Below are 16,621 nucleotides of genomic sequence, written 5' to 3' on the forward strand. Positions count from 1 at the left end.
CCGTCAGCCAGTTGAAACAGGAGGAGCAGGGCCTCGACTAAACCAGAAAGTAATGATTAATGGTGTCATTAAACAAACTTCAGGTCTTCTCATCCTGCCTGTGCCGACAAATACCTTTGTGGTAGACCGGAGTGCTTCTATTATTATATACATGCATGAAAATGCACACTTGAGTTGGTGCAAGTCAAGCCTTGTACCTCAGGCTTCTTTCTATTGAATTGTGCCAGTGCTTTCCCTGATATAGAAAAACACCAATACCACATAGTGCAGATATCAGTAGTTTTATTGTATGTTAAGTTTTAACACATTCAAAAATGGAAAACTAGAAACAAATCAGATAAAATTGCTCCACCTGCAACATATTTTCTACTCACAAAAAAAAAAGAACTTAAACAGAAAAGAAGGCATTCGCTTACCACACCTGCTAAAGCCAAGAGGATGATTCTATTCCATGGAACACACAGAACTGGAATGATGACACAAAAAAATCTCTCCACTGCACCTTCAACAGTGGATAAAATGTACAGCCATTTGCTTTGGGGGTGCTTTGAATTTGGGTGGGTTAAGGTCACTGAAGTAACAGTGATAAAGTAACGCAGTCTGTCCGTGTAAACCTCTCTGACCTCTCAAAATTGGATCTTAATAAGTTTAACTGTAGACGAAGATCGATATTCTCCTCCAATAGGGACGTTAAATGTACTTTAAAAATGAACCATGTATGCACCATCTTAAAGAGTTCTTGATAAAGAGTTGAAGTGTGCACATCCCACACACAGGGCGTGCCAGTGACAGAGCCAGGTCAAACTGCTTAACTCAAAAAGCCGCCGTGTCTGTGACCACTCCAGGTCATTCAAACTAACGCACCGGGAGGAAATCTTCCGCAGAAAACAGTAGGTAAAGTCCACACTGCAATACCTCTTCGCAGAGTGCTTTTTGGTCATGTCTTTTACAGAATTACCACTTGATATGGCCAGCTCTGAAGACTCCTCTTCCCAATCAAACTGCATCAAAAGTAAGAACAATGCAGATACCCTGACAGAGATTGTCCCAAAACCATTGGAAATAGTGCAAGACTACCTGACAAGGAAGACCTTAAAGTCGGTTTTTGTAAAAAAATAAAAATAAAAAAAAAGCGCTACATCAAATAGTATTTCCCACATCAGTGCAAAAATTAAAATATAACAGCTTAAAAGACAACTGGAGAAACTTTCAGTTTGTTGAAAATCCTGTTTCCGCTGCATCTTGAGGTCCCTCCTCTCTCCCTTGTGTTTACTGGTAGAGAAGGCTGGGATCATGGTACCCTAGCCTCCCCATTGGAGATGGTGCAGAGCACACAGCATGTAAAGAGGATGGCAGAATGACAGAGAAAGAGTCTTGAGCTTTGCTTTGCAAGGGCAGGTGAGGTCAGTACAAAGTGGAACCTGCTCATCTAAAAGTAATGGTCAGAAATTACAGAGGAAACTGTATTACAGCCGCAACAGCCTAATGTGCTCCTGTCTTGGGCTAAACCCCATTGGTCTGAGGTGGGGTAAAGATTCAGCCGTGGCATATGAGAACGGTTATAAAACATCAAACCTCAGTCTCCACACCTACATCTCCTAGAGTGAGATGCCACACCAAAAATTCAAATTTTCTTTGTATCCATTCAGTGAGAGCGAGGAGTTCAAAAGTTGGAAACAGAGGAGCTGTAGTCCATCCTTTTTCTTTTTTAGAATGTCCAAATTGTCAGTGTATATGCATTTGTTGCAGCAGATCTCACTGTAGTTCCCCCTGGAAATGTTCAGTTTATTCGCTTAAGGAAGCAACTTTGGTCAACTGCTTCACATCGGCAGTCACCGCCACTTTTGACTTTTCAATCACAATTTAGGCACAATTTCTTTGTTTTTAATGTAGCCAATATAAAAAATAAACATACAAAACTCACAGCAGGTCACATATTTGAAACTGAAAAGCAGTCCGGAAAAAAAAAAAGAGAGAGACAATTTCATCCGGAGAACATGCACCAGCGACATGGTGGTGAAGAACACTGCTCCTTTTCCCTGTATTGTACGTTGTGATAGCTGTTGCACTCTGCTGAGAAACCCAACCCAGCCACAGCTCATGAGTAAGACTTGAGGGATGCAAGAGAAGGCACCATCATGCTTGTATTAAGTCAAGTTCTGAAGAAAACCCTGCGGACACAGGACCTGTCTTTAAAGTAATTATTTTTCTTTTTTTCCTATACATTTCATACGCCATCCCATGTGATGGTATCAGTGCTGATCCAGACACTCCTCTATCCATCCTTCATTATAGGGCAGGGGTAAAAAAACATGACAAATAATAGAATAAACAAAAAAACATCCTCAGTGTTAAAGATAATTAAAATAAAAACTGCCACTTTCAGTGTCACCCTTCTATTGTTCAGTTACATTACTGCTGTGCTCAGGTTGTTTTATTTTTCCTTTTAGGTTTAGTCCAGGGTGCAGCTTTCTTGGGGGGAAAAAAGGACTTTGTTTCCTTCCAGAAAAAACTGAAACCTTCAACAGGTGTGAGAAATATTGGTCACAGAACAGACAGAAATGGAAGCCTGTCCAGTTGAATAGATTAGCTTAAAAGACAAGTCGGGGTGTCCCTCAAGCTGCTTATTACGGATGTCAACATAACAAAAGTACCCATTAGTGCATATGGATGAGTGCATTTCTATGCTGTTTAAGCAGTGTTTATTAAAAGAAAACTTAGAAAATACGGATTTAAAAAATAAAAAGGCAAGTTTTCCAGCTGCACAAAATGTGCACCCAACACTTACTAAATGGTAATGAGAGGGAAAGCATCATAGAAAAATGTGCAATGAAGGGCTTTCTCAAAGTATCTCCTCAATAATCTTGAGGCATATAATCTCTTTGCCAAATGGGCTAATCTATCAAAACCAAAGTCTACCAGTTCCGCTTAACTTTGTAGATGATTCCTTGTTGGTTTGTATTAAGTCACATTTACAAACTGAAGTTTGTGTAATCTGGAGAAACCAGAAAAGGACGCTCTGCTCAGAAGCTAGTAGCAAAGGATTTTGTTTGTCTGTTTCGAACCAAAATAAATGGTTGACAGGCTGTGTCACATTCCAACTTGGAAAAAAAAGAAAAAGAAAACGAAACATAATAAAAAAAAACAAAAGTATATACTTTTATACATGTAGATCTTTTTCTTTCGTTAATGCAAACGGTAAAGATGAACGTGGTGGTACTACTTCCAAACTGCAGGGGGTAAGGAGGAGACGCTGCAGGCTCAACGACGCTGGGTGCTGAAGCGGCCCTCGCCTTGAGGACCGGTGGCGCCCCTGCCGGAGGCCAGGCCTGGTTTAGGGGCCATGCCACCTCTGGGGGGTGGGCCCCTTCCATCACGCTCCCTCATCATCCCTGGTCCGACGATGCCGCGGGGGCCTCCAGGGCCACGGTCGTTGCGTCGGATGTCTCTGCGGTCGTCTCCTCCGCTGCCACCCCCTCCTCCGCGGGTCTCGCGCTCCCGCACTGCCCTGGTTTTCTTCTCCTCCACGTTCAGACGTACCTCGCCACGGAACATGATGGGCTGATAAGAGACCGAGACAGACACTGAGGGTCATTAATACTGCAAGGACGGATTTGTTATATGTTGTTCTTTAAATTTGTGTATGTTTATGTTATAGGTTTTATTGTTATAGAGATATATGTTTTTTTGGTAAATGTTACTTGCTATCTGTATGACGGCTACTGCGTAGATGATGATGCTGGCCAAGTCTTAAGAATTTTGCTGTACTGAAGCAATTTGGTGCATGCAACAATAAACACTTTGACTTTGACTTTACGTTAGTGCTCATAATACAGTCAAGGGATAACTGCTGGTCAGTATCTTACGTGAAGAGATTCTAGCCATGCTAAATGAATGTGCAACCCCATGATGATTCTTTTCAAAAGATGCACGTGGAACATATTTCACAAAACAAGCAATACGAGTTAAAATCTGCAATGTGTGGAAAACCACATTTACAATTCGCACCTTAGCCGCAAGAATTCTCTGCACAGGATCGGAGTCATCGAAGACCACAAAACCAAAGTTTGGTAACTTTCCACCGACACCCTTGGTGTTGATCCGTAGCTCAATGACACTCCCGAATGCTACAGAGAAGGAAAACATACACAAATTCAAGGCAAAGTTGTAGTTTTCCTACAAACTTACATTCCTTAAGAAAATCAAAAGGGGAGTGAATACGACGCTGCACTCACTCATGAAGAAGTCCTTCAGTTCGCCCTCATCGATGTCATGAGGGAGGTTTCCCACGAAGAGCTGATGACTGTCTGGGTACCTCACAATCCTCCTGCCCTCTGTGTCACCCTGCTCTGGCTCTCCCCTACCTGCCAGTGGGGAGCAAACTTCATATTCAAAGACAACCTAGTTGTGTCTAACAAGAGTACATCATATCTAGGTGTGGCATAGGTGGGAACAAGAATATTTCAACAAAGAATATTTCACATGTGTTGGAATCACTAGAACACTGACCTTTGTTGACAAAGCTTATGGGTGGTTTTCCAACTTGTGATTCAACAGGTGCAACACCATCTAAATGGGATAAACAAATTAGGTATTCAGTAGAGAGCACTGGAGGCCAGCAGAGTTTGAGGTAGAAGATGAATTCCCTCCTACCAGGCCTGGGTCCTCTGGAGGTGAAGGTTGGTCTGTCACGAGTGCGTTGGTCCCGGGGACGCATTGTTGGAGCCTGAGCCTCTGTCTTGGTGTCCACTCGGGGCTACAAAATACATACATTAATTAAACATACTTAACACTAGGGGTGTGCAAAAAAATCGATTCACATTCGTATCGCGATTCAAGTGCTTCCGATTCATATTTAAAAGATTTATGATTAATGTTCTTTTTGGCTTTGCAAAATGTGTAGTAGGCGTACGTTACGGTTTGAGTGATGGTGAGCGCGATACGGTGAAATGGTTGATAAAAAGCTTCTGAATAGAAAGTTTACCTTTAAAATGTGTGATGTGCAAAAGAAGCGAGCTTCACTGTTGTCTGAAAATGTCAACAGGCAGCTGGCTGAAAGCACAGAAGTAGTAGGCTTACCTTTTATTGGTAACCTAACTGTTACGATTCATTGTTTTTGTTCACAGCCAACTTGAAAAAAAGAAATTATTAAGCCATGGTTTAACTACACTATAGGCTGAGTCTGAAATGTGCACTTTATAATTGTATTTTGTACCGCCCTGTTTGCCAATGTTGTTTTTCAATAAAATAAAACATTGCATAAAGCAAGCCAATCCACTTTTCCATGATAAGAGCATTAAAATAAAATTTGCGATTAATTAATTTGCAATTTATCGCGATTAATTTTGAGTTCACTATGTAAAAAATGCGATTAATCAGGATTAGATATTTTAATCGTTTGACAGCACTAAAATGTACATACTGTGAATCAATTTTTTTTTTTTAATCGAGAATCGTTTTTGAATCGAAAATCGATTTTGAATCGAATCGTGAGCCTATAAATTGGTATCGAATCGTGACATTTTCTGAATCGTGCACCCCTACTAAACACACACACACACACAGACACACACACACACACACACACACACACACACACACACACAGACAGACAGACAGACACACACACACACAAACGTCACAAATCCAAGACCTTCCTTCACCTGTGAGCTTGGTGCTTTGAGAACATGGGGCGTCACACCGGTTGGTGTGCCACTTGGAGGAAGGTTTTTACTGGTGACCGAAGCCCAGGAGAAAGTCTGCAAAACATTATCATCATCAAAAGGTGACCAAGTGATGTTGACTTAAAGCTGAAAGCTTGGGCATAAAGCTTAAAACATTTTTTTTTAAAATAATAATAATAAATTCACTTAAAAAAAATAAAAAAAAAAGTGTCATGGTGTCTCACTTTGGGAGCCTCCTGGGTGTGGGGTGGGGACTCCACAGGTACAGGTGAGGGCACCTTCGCTTCCATCTCCTCCAGAACCTTCTCCTCCATCTCAGCCTTCAGGTCCTCTGTGTTGGGTTCTGGCTCTAGCTCTGGCTCTGGCTCAGGGACTGCTTCCTCAAGGGGCTCCTCAACACCATTACTGAGAAAGTTGACAGAATAGGTAAGGGAGACTGCGAGTGTGTTTGCCTGTATGACAGAATGCTCTTAGCTTGCTCTGAGCGTGACTGTTCTCTCCCTTGTACGTCACTTTGGACAAAAGTGTCTGCTAAATGTAAATGTAAATGTAGTAAATTATGTTGTGTCTGCTTGACAGAGTGAGTCGGGGCTCACCTCACAGGATGAGGCTCATAGTAGTTGTTCTCCTGGACGGGGTCAGGAGAGAGCTGCCTCTCTTCAATCTCCTCATCCACTTCCTCTTCCGATTCTGAAGGCGAATGAAGGATTTAACACACACACACAAAAGTTTACATTTACAAAAAAAAAGTTTACTTTCTATAACATTCATTTCACATAACTGTCACTAGCAAGTACACATCACCTTCGTCAAGTTCAGCCTCAGAATCTCCAAAAACTTCATCTTCATACCGGAAGATGTCATTGTGTACGTAGAACTTATTAGCCACAGAACCCTGGGGAAATAATCACACCAGTTACAACCTTTGGTCACAGACACAACTTTACCCATTTCGCATCACAAACAGGCTAAATGCTAAATACTAAACATAACAAAACCAGACAGTGGTTCCCTTTATTTCTGATGCAGTCTTCCTAAAGTGCATTAACCTCTGGAGCAAGTACGAAGGTCTGCATGAACTTCCTCATCGGCTGTCCATTGTTTGACAGCTCCCCCATCACCTGGACCGCGACCCCATCAGTCAGTGTGGCATGCGCATCCACATGCCTGATTTTTGTATGGCATTCACTAAACTGCAGCGACATGACTTTCTTGTGAATTTCCTGCAAAAATGGATTGTTGGGAAATATTTAAAAAGCAAGATTGCGAACTGCAGAAAAATGACAGATGTCTGTCTATTCAAAAGAAGCCGGTGCAATATTACACACAAGCAATAAATAAAGTGATCCACAGATACGTACAGCTTGCCCATAGACCGCCTCTGCCAACTTTCCATTGGAATCCAAACCGCCATGCACATACGATGAGTTCCGTCCATAGAACCTAACAGATTAAAGGACAGTGGAATGTCTTTATTGCTGAGGAAGACCAATTTTTTTCCCTCAACACCTGGAACATCACACTGATTATGACATTAATTTCCCTCAGGATCAATTAAGTATCCATCTATCTATCTATCTGATTAGACGTACCTGTGGAGAAAGTCTGGTGCCTTATTCAGAAGTGTGTAATACTGCCTCACGAACTCCCGCCCTACAAGCAGGGGACTTGGCTTCTCCATCACCATTTCTTTGGTACACAATTTGAATTACTGAAAAGAGAAAGAAAGGCAACCAATTAAAAACTGAATGTGCATCTTGATCAACCAAGTAATGCTGTAGTGCCATTTTCTGGCTGTGCTGGATAAATGCTGGAATTCCAAGTCGATGCAAATTGGATAAGGGCTACAAAGTGACTGATAATGCAAAATCATGAAAAATCTAAATGAATAGGCCTACAATTCCATTGCTCTTAACAGACATATGGGTTGAGTGCCAACGACGCGGCAGCCCGATGGAAGAAATCGGGGGAAACACTTGGAGTCTCCTTAGAGAATTTCTATATTTGGTGGGTGCCTTTTCCCATCGGACACTCGAGAGCAAATGTTAAACGACAAGGCTGCTCCACAGCTAGATAACTCATTCGTCGATTTTATCCATTATCCTAATGACTACTTTTGTTGCATAATTTGTGTTCCCAGTACGAAAGCGTTAAGTATTCACACTCGTCTCACTTTGTGCTTGACAGTATCAATGGCCTCTAGCTGTCAATCGACAGAGTTCAATACAGAGACCGACTGATTTTACATAAGAAAAATAACGGTTATCTGAGCCTTAATGCAATTGTTATGAAACGTTTGCTTCGACCAAAGATGCTGAGTTTGAAGATGTTGACCAGTTGGCAGTGGATGAGACCTAGCAAAGCTATCGAAAGATAGCCATGTTAGCGTAAGCTGCCAACTTGGTTGTAGTTTTTTGTACCAAATTAACAAAAGGTTCACGACCTGAACAAGCTAGATCCGACCCTTATTCATATAGCAATGAGAAACTTTTAAATTATGTTCAACCTTTGCTTAACGTTAAATGAAAACATATCTAACGTTAGCCACAAATGTTTAGCATTTGTACTTGTGGCGTCGTTCTTTTTTCCATCTGGCATCACCGCTGTTAAATTAGTTCCTGGTATAGAGCGTGCATAAAATCACCGTTTGATGCGGAAAAATCAACCTCATATACATCTAGTGATTGTCGTGCTGTATTAACTATGATAATATAAAACCAAATTATCTGAAATGTACAGCTTCGGTTATAAATGGTGTGTAACGTTACGACATTGAATCCCCCATACAACTCAAACTAACTAAAACCATCGCATGAGGAGTTTGTCGAGGGGACGTTATCAGACATACGAAAATTGTCCTAGATAAATAACACCATGAAGGTGGTGAGTGAAATCACATTTACTGCTGCTAGAACGCAGCAACATATGATTAAACTGGATATGCTAACCTACCTCACACATACACAAAGATGAAGACAGACGCACCCTGAGTGAACGTTAACGTAAGCTAGACAACATTAACATACAAGTAGCTAACTTAAAAAGTGGGGGCATCCACTTGGTTAACTTTCACTTTTATTCTGTGACTGGAAGACTGTCCATTACCGGTAGCTAGCTCGCTGTTTTCATCAGCTAACATTAGCTGCCTTACCGGCTGCCGGTATGGTCATGGCCACTTAAACTACGTAGCCGGCTAACATTAGCTTAACATGCGACAAAGAAACCATGGCGTGCCAAGCGACCGCTGGGTTACAGCTTCGAAAACATGATGGAAATGGGATCTATATAAAGTATCTAAGTAATTGACAATCGGGCAACCGAGTAAAATGCACAGATTAAGAGATACCTCAGTTTTTTCGTGAAATGCAAGCTAGCCAAATCTTTCTAGCTAGTTATGCTAGCATATTTCGCATGCTAGGTTAACATAATCCACAAGGTAACGCACACTTACCTTTTTATGGACCTATCTAATTGAACAGTGATTAAATAAATTATGTCAAACTCAGTGATTCGGACAGTCGATTATACTCTTACTCGGAGTATACACATATATATTTATCAGGACTGTTTGACGCCTTTATTACCAGACCGATGTGCTACTATGACTTTATGATCTCTGCTGTTTCAGAGATTGGTATTTAAAGCGATACCCCCAATTTTATTGTCTTACCCCTGCAATCTAGGGCTCGAATCCCCGTTTAAGAACTCTATCTGATTGGGGACTGGATACATTAATTATGACGTTTATTACTAAATCTTTCCTGCCTGGCAATGTTTGGTAAATCAGTAGGCGAATATATATACATTTAAAAGTGCAAGCAGGCAAATATTACCTCTATATTAAGATGAGCAATCACAGTTTCTTATTGTAGGAATGATAAGCAATAACATAAAATAACATATAGCATACTGTGGAGTCCAAATGTGTGAACAGATAATACACATAAATATTCCAATTATAAATAACTGAAGAAGCCTGTATTATCAATATTACAGTACAACTATTGTTATATCATTACATTTGTACCAAGTTTGTAGAAAACTCACAACATCCTTAATATTAATTGACTGTAGAATTGTTGGGGAATAACTTGGAGAAGAGAGTGCTATTTCATCACATGCAGAGATCTGAGTAGAAAACTGAACTCTTCTTTGGATGATTTCTATTACATATGTTACAGGATACACAAATTATTCTTGAAGGGAACATTGTTTAAATATGATGTAAACGTACAAGACGCATATTACAAAAGTAGACATAGCCTGGAAACCTCTCATCTTACCTTTCATGCTCAAACGCCATTTTCTCAGAGACATTTTCTCAAACAACTCTAAACTCTTTTTAGTTCTGTTCCGCAGATGCAGAGAAAACTCCCATGCATTTCACTCTTCCAGGACAGGTGCTATGCATTTTTGGAAGGGAATGGCTGCAACCCAGCAACTTCAACTTGTCCAGGTGGTCGTAGCAAAAGGAAGGTTTGGAAAGTGTGGAAAGTTTTCCTACAAAAATCATCAACCAAAATATGAAACATAAAAGAATAAAATGAAAATCAAAAGTCCTACTTTCAATGTAAGTTATCCAGGGGGATGAAATGCAGGATTCATTACACTTGTTTATGTTATTTGCCGACACGGAGTGAACACACACAACCGTGTTTTGAATGATGAGAGGTACTTTAATACCTCCTACTCTCACACTCCGTCACTTATAAAGGATGTTACAGTACACAAGCCCTCAAAAACGTACACACAAGCACGTATTTGTTTTATTGCAGACATCTACATTACTTTCCAACATGACATCCAGTTAATGGTATATGCACTTATAATAATAATAATAATAATTCATTTTATTTTTAACGCACTTTTCATTCCAAAGAATCTCAGAGTGCCTACATATTAGAAATTGACTATAATAATACAATAAAATTAAAAACAAATTTAAATATTAACATAAGCATAACAGAAAAGATTTAACACAAGGCCAGAAATGCCTTCCTGAATAAAAAAGTTTTAAGCTCAGCTTTAAAGGAATCCAGTGTCTGTGTTGCCCTTAGGTGGTCAGGGAGGCTGTTCCATAAATGTGGCGCTGCCGAGCAAAAGGCCCGGTCGCCCATGGTGCGGAGCTTGGTTTTGGGGACGTGGAGGAGCGAGCTGTTTGAAGACCTGAGGGTGCAGGTGGAGGTTTGGGGAGTTATCTCACCTCCCCTATGACGGACTTATTTCTCAGTTGGGAATACATTGAGGTGTTTGCATAATACCTGGCTGCACAATGATTCCTGTTCAATGCCCTACAAAGGCATGTCAGGTCCCTGGCCAGAGACCTTGCTAGCTTTGTCCACTTTGTCCATTCTGCAGATTCGGAACCTAGATTTCAAACCAAAAACTGCTTAAATGAATAATACAATAAATAGCCCCATACAAACAAGACCATTTTTGTCATATAATATCATGTTGTCATTTAATTTCCTTAGTAAATTGCATAAAATGTTTTAACTCAGTTTGACTTCATTTTCAAGTTCATCAACATGTAAATGTTAATCTCCTGTGGCCAAGACCTCATTGAAGAGACTTGAGCTTGCTGGAAAGCTCTTGCGAGATGTGACTTAATTCCTCAAGTGAGCCCATAGACAAGGAAAATTGATGCCCCTTCGAACCCCGGTGAACCCTTTGCTGTTTAGCATTATGCATAAATAGGGTAGGCTACATAAGGCTTGAGATTCAGAGCCTTGGGTGCCCGAACATGAAAGACAGTGAACAGTGGCATGGGATTTTATCATGGCTTTAAAAAAAGCAATACAACTATTTTTTAACTAATTAAAACCAATCATAAAATGTATCTGAAGTGTAAGAAAATTTCCCAAAGGAGGGAAATACCTTCGGGAGGATTATATGTAATGTACAATCCTAAACATAAAAACATTCAAATAACCAAATAATTTGGAATAAATAAATAAACCACAATAATATATTACTATTGACCTGGAGGCTGAACAAACAAGTATCATCACACGAACAAACAAGGCAGAGGGGTGCAGGAAGGATCCATGGCCAAAAGGACTTTGATTATATTGAACATTGTAAGTTGGCTCAACCAAATCCATTTTCAAAATTACAAGCACAGAACAGCATTATGCCGTTGAAGCCCAAACTGCGCAGTGTTAGCCCGCCTGCACGACACGCGCAACAATGCTTACTTTGAACGTGCCCTTCGTTCCTTGTGTAACGCTTAAAACGAGCCGATGGGATTCTAACTTTTCCTGAGTAAAATTGTACAACAAATTATAGCCAATGTTTGAAGATATGAATTAGGAGCATTGCAAACATTGCTTAAGTCGGTTGTCTACACGTATGTAATATTTGGAAAAATGAAACATATGCCCAATTTAATGAAATGACGAACGAGGTCGTGTTTCCAGGGGAGTATTTAAAGGTTGGACACCGCCGCTGACGTCTGGCTTCGTACTCTTACTAGCTGGATAGCTTGAAAGTGCTTTCTTACTGTAACGTTGGAGTCCAACATAATAGCATCTGTGCTTGTATGTTCTGAATAGCACATCCTCAAACACTGTGAATTTGCCTTTGTTCGTATGGTAGCTTCATACATTTTATAATCTTAAAAAATAAATAGCAGGTAAGATATACCGGCGAAAAATTAACCTAGCCATAGCTGACTGAGCTACTTCCTGCAAGTAATGTTAATGATATTCGTCCGATTTACTGTGGTTATTGTATCACCATCTTACTAGCTGCTGTCAAAAAAGTGGTTAGTAGTTGATAATAGGTCAACATTTACTTATCTTCAGACTGCATTAACTTACAACATGCAGTTTGTGAATAAATAGATTTAAACATAACATTAGCTGAATTAATTTGTAACGTTACGTAGTTAATCCTGCACACCTACGTGTGACACATTACTACTCTACTTCAGAACTTCTACTTTTTTTTTAATTATTATTATTACTTGTGCTCGAGGGGTTTGTAATGTATGTTTAATGTGATCTATACCCACAGGTAAAACCATGGCTGGAACAGTAAGTCTTGATCTGGACCCTATCTTTCTGAAAGGGCTGGGATATTTGCATTCGAAAAGTAAAGACTCTGCTGAAAAGTTGAGGGCCTTACTTGATGAATCAATGGTTAGAGGAAGCGACTCAACCTACCGGAGTTTACAAAAGGTTTTTCTTTTCCCATTTCCTTACTGTGAAATTAAATTCTGCAACCCTCCATAACTTTTCTTAACTCCCCGATGCTGATGATGTGTTGCAGGAGGTTGAGGTTCCTAAGGTGCCAGGCCCCAAGGTAACGTTAATTAAACAGGACTCCAAGTCCTCCTCCAGCTCTTCATCTTCCAGTAGCAGTAGCAGCAAATCGAGCAGTTCTGAGAAGAGCAAAAAGGAAAGTGAGAAAAGGCCAACTGAAAAGGTTTGTCCTATATCTGAAGAGCTCCATGAATATTCGTATCCACTTTTCTGTGAATAGTTTTGTATTCCTCCTGGAAGTCTGTCTTTATATAGAGTGTAGCTGGCAATGATTTGGTAATATAAACCTGTTTTGTAATCCAATAGGTTAGGGTTACAGAGATATTGGAGGTAGCCGATCCACCAAAGAAGGCCAGGACAGAGAAACCTGTGGAGAACCGCTCCTCGCCCATCCCTGTTCCACCCAGCAAGGAGCTTAACCTGCCTGACCTTTCTGGCCTGGATGAGACCAGTGCTGATATCTTTGCTATGGAAATGGGGCTCGCTTGTGTGGTGTGCAGGCACGTGTCCACATCAAACAGTCTTACAGTAATGCCTGCATGCATGTGTGGGACTTTAAGTCAGGAATGAAACAACCCTACTTTAAAGGTTTCAGATATTGACATGTATACATCTTATGCCGTTCCTTTCTTTTTTTTTTAGACAAATGACAGTCGTTTCAGGCAATCAGCTAGTGGAGTGTCAAGAATGCCACAACTTATATCACCAGGATTGCCACAAACCCAACGTCACTGACAAGGACGTTAACGATCCGCGACTGGTGTGGTACTGTGCACGGTGTACCAGGCAGATGAAGCGCATGGTAAGATACACACAGGGGACATTGCAATCTCTTCTTTCAGTCATTGAAACCATCAACAGACTTTTGGATGTTTTATTTATGTTGTCTTCTTTCACAGGCACAGAAAACCCAGAAGCCTCCACAGAAGCCGTCTCCTACCATGACATCAACAGCAGCCCCTGTGGTGAAGGACTCACTAGTGAAAAAGCCTGAGCTGAAACCCAAAGTAGAAACCACCAACACATTTCAGGCCTTCAAGAGAACGGAGGTTAAGGTAAGCTTGTTAAGTGCTACGACACAGCAGGTAATTCTCTCTGCTGGCAGATGTCTGGTTCATAAAGGTAAGTTTGAACATTTTAATTGAACTATATGTATAGTACAACCAAAGGGTATTTTAAAGACTTTGAGAAAGCTATGTCCATTTTCACACATTAATATCCATAAATGCACTGTTCCTCAGACATCAGCAGCGGTATCATCTACTACTTCAAGCGGTGGATCCTCGCAGTCAAGTGGCCTAACTGGGTGGGCAGCTTTTACCAAGACCTCCACTGCTGGCCCCTCTAGCACAAAGCTTGGCTCTTCTGCTCCGGGCGGAAATGGTAAATCCACCCCTCCCTCCTCTAGCAGCAAGCCTGCAGGCTTGTCTGGAATGGCCAGTGCCAAATCAGGTCTGGGCACCAAAATGTCCGGCAGCCCAGGGGGAAACAATAATGGGAACAACGGGTCTAGCCCCGTGCCCCTGAAGCCGCCTCCGCCACTGACACTGGGGAAGCAGGTGCTGAGCCGCTCATCCAGTGGAGACAGCGTGGGGAAGGTGACTGTGGGCGGGTCCTCCAGCAGTGGCTCCTCCCCTGGGGCCTCCTCCTCCTCCAGCAACAGCAGTAGCCTCGGAGGGAATGGGGGATCGGGGAGTAACGGGGGAGGCAATGGGGGCGGTAACGGTAACAACAACGGTGCCAACAAGTCATCAAGCGATGGCAAAACACCCACCTCGCAGGAGTCCCAGCTTCAGGCCATGAAGAGGCTACAGATGGTGAAGAAGAAAGCGGCGCAGAAGAAGTTGAAAAAATGACAGGGAAATGCTGAGAGAAATGGAGTGCCAGACAGTTGTGATGAGACATTGACATTTAACATCTAGTTGGGTAAAGATACGGAATTAATGCTGCTGGTGTAGCACGGACCTTTGTGTGGCTACGTTTTGCCTCGCTGTCTTCATGGATCACTGAAAATGTGTTTTAAAAGGACATTTAATAAATAACATTTTTAAGGAGGCGTTTTTCTGCGTTTGCTACCTAAAGCATATTAACAATGACACACTTCTTTGGTCTTAGTGAAGCAACACAGGGTCATTCTGAGACACATTCCCTGAAAGTGAGGTATTAGTGGCAATTTGTACCATGTTCTCAACTTACAAACATGTCATGGAAATTAGCAAATTGGATTTAAAGGTGCACTCTGTGATTCTAATCCCATACACTTTTTGCCAAATTCAGAAAATTCATCATGGTCATCTAGCTGTCTGATCTCTCTGTGTGTGTGTGTGTGTGTGTGTGTGTGTGTGTGTGTGTGTGTGCTCAAAAAACCCTCAAAACAAACATAGTGGCTTGGTCTGAACCATAAACAATTCTAGCCAATCAACAGGTTTCCTCAGGAGCATGGACTGGAGGGTTGTAATTCAATTGGCTGTTGAGCTCTTGTATTAGGAGGTTTACCATGAACTGTGTGTGTTGACTTACCCTGGTTTGTCACTTAACCAATTGCAGAGAATGCCCCACAGGATTGTGGACTGCATCGTGAAGTTCTTGCACAACTCCATAATAACAGAGAGACAATATTCACCATAACATCTTTATTTGTCACTGAGGAATTACATGTAGAACTGTAAAAGTCTTGCCACAATATTTATCTTTGTCAATATATTTACTATAAAAACATTCAATATATTTATTTATATATATATATTACATTTATATCACAATAATAAGTCAGTTAATGACACACTTCATGATTGCAACACTGTGAGTCTGTGTGGAAAGTGCTTAGCACGTAGGGAAATGATTTAGTGCAAGGCTTGATTTCAAAATGGAACTGCACCGTCCATGGCCATTTCATGACTTCATATTGACCGGTCTTTTAGTCGTTTTGACTTAACAAAATAATGCATATTGCTGCTCCCTCTAAGCATAGGACATCTTTCCGAGGTAGTTAGATGGAACATAGCCCTTTTGGCCATTGACCTCAGCAAGCCACCAATCCTTGTTGCCTCCAAGGTCGTTAAACTTCAGGATGCGGACATGCTGGTACTCCTGAAGGGTCAGCTCCTGGTCACTGCGCGCTTGGAAAGCATACACTGCATAAAACTGCAACAAAACAAAAAAAAGTTGATCAGTTGAAGATACAGTTCTCTTAGTGAAATAGGACAGATGCCTGAACACAGTGGTGTCAATCTGCTCCATAAACCCACTGAGTGGCTGGTGAAGGTGACCAGCAGATGGCAGTGTTTCTCCATCTGGCGGTGTTCTATTTTTGTCAGACATGGTGACATTTAGAGAACACAACTGACATGTAGAACACCTAGTGCCTCCTGTCAGCATGTTGGAATAACAGAGGGTGTGATATGTTTGTGGTTTGTAGGCAGTTCCAGGTGCCCATTAGAAACACTGACGTAAAGATGGGGGAATGTATGCAGTCTAAACATGTTACATGACAATAATAATGTCAAACGTCAGCCAGGTCTTATCTCAGACAGGCAAACTCGATAAACCAATCAGACAGCTGCTGTTTAGATTCACTTACTCTGTATGCCGTGGAGGGTTCTAATGATATGCTCTACAAGACAGCACTTCCTGCCTTATGACATACTTGATAATGGCAGTCATATTCTAGTT

At 41.2% G+C, this 16,621-nt stretch overlaps 3 protein-coding genes across 3 annotated transcripts in view; 1 reads left to right on the forward strand and 2 right to left on the reverse strand.

Moving 5' to 3' along the window:
- Positions 1 to 265: 265 nt before the first annotated feature.
- g3bp2a (G3BP stress granule assembly factor 2a) lies at positions 266 to 9,297 on the reverse strand. The gene is made up of 13 exons (XM_080859717.1): positions 9,136 to 9,297; positions 7,277 to 7,395; positions 7,046 to 7,127; positions 6,734 to 6,907; positions 6,489 to 6,579; positions 6,281 to 6,374; positions 5,909 to 6,089; positions 5,664 to 5,759; positions 4,654 to 4,756; positions 4,510 to 4,569; positions 4,236 to 4,364; positions 4,009 to 4,127; positions 266 to 3,561 (listed from the first exon to the last, which is right to left on the reverse strand). Exons 2-13 carry the CDS (start codon positions 7,369 to 7,371, stop codon positions 3,262 to 3,264), a joined length of 1,524 nt encoding a protein of 507 aa, XP_080715843.1. The 5' UTR covers positions 7,372 to 7,395; positions 9,136 to 9,297; the 3' UTR covers positions 266 to 3,261.
- A 3,410-nt stretch (positions 9,298 to 12,707) lies between these two features.
- Positions 12,708 to 14,871, forward strand: ints12 (integrator complex subunit 12). The gene is made up of 6 exons (XM_080859702.1): positions 12,708 to 12,865; positions 12,957 to 13,112; positions 13,256 to 13,449; positions 13,592 to 13,751; positions 13,849 to 14,004; positions 14,191 to 14,871. Exons 1-6 carry the CDS (start codon positions 12,710 to 12,712, stop codon positions 14,803 to 14,805), a joined length of 1,437 nt encoding a protein of 478 aa, XP_080715828.1. The 5' UTR covers positions 12,708 to 12,709; the 3' UTR covers positions 14,806 to 14,871.
- Positions 14,872 to 15,910: 1,039 nt separating this feature from the next.
- The window catches only part of arhgef38 (Rho guanine nucleotide exchange factor (GEF) 38), a gene marked incomplete at both ends in the record, with an annotated part of 13,938 nt that continues 13,227 nt past the window's right edge, over positions 15,911 to 16,621 (reverse strand). Inside the window, one exon of the mRNA XM_080859090.1 lies at positions 15,911 to 16,093. Within this exon, the coding sequence (XP_080715216.1) occupies positions 15,911 to 16,093 (183 nt within the window). The remainder of the gene's footprint in view (positions 16,094 to 16,621) is intronic.

Source organism: Sprattus sprattus, assembly GCF_963457725.1.
Source record: "Sprattus sprattus genome assembly, chromosome: 20".
Lineage (NCBI taxonomy): Eukaryota > Metazoa > Chordata > Actinopteri > Clupeiformes > Clupeidae > Sprattus > Sprattus sprattus.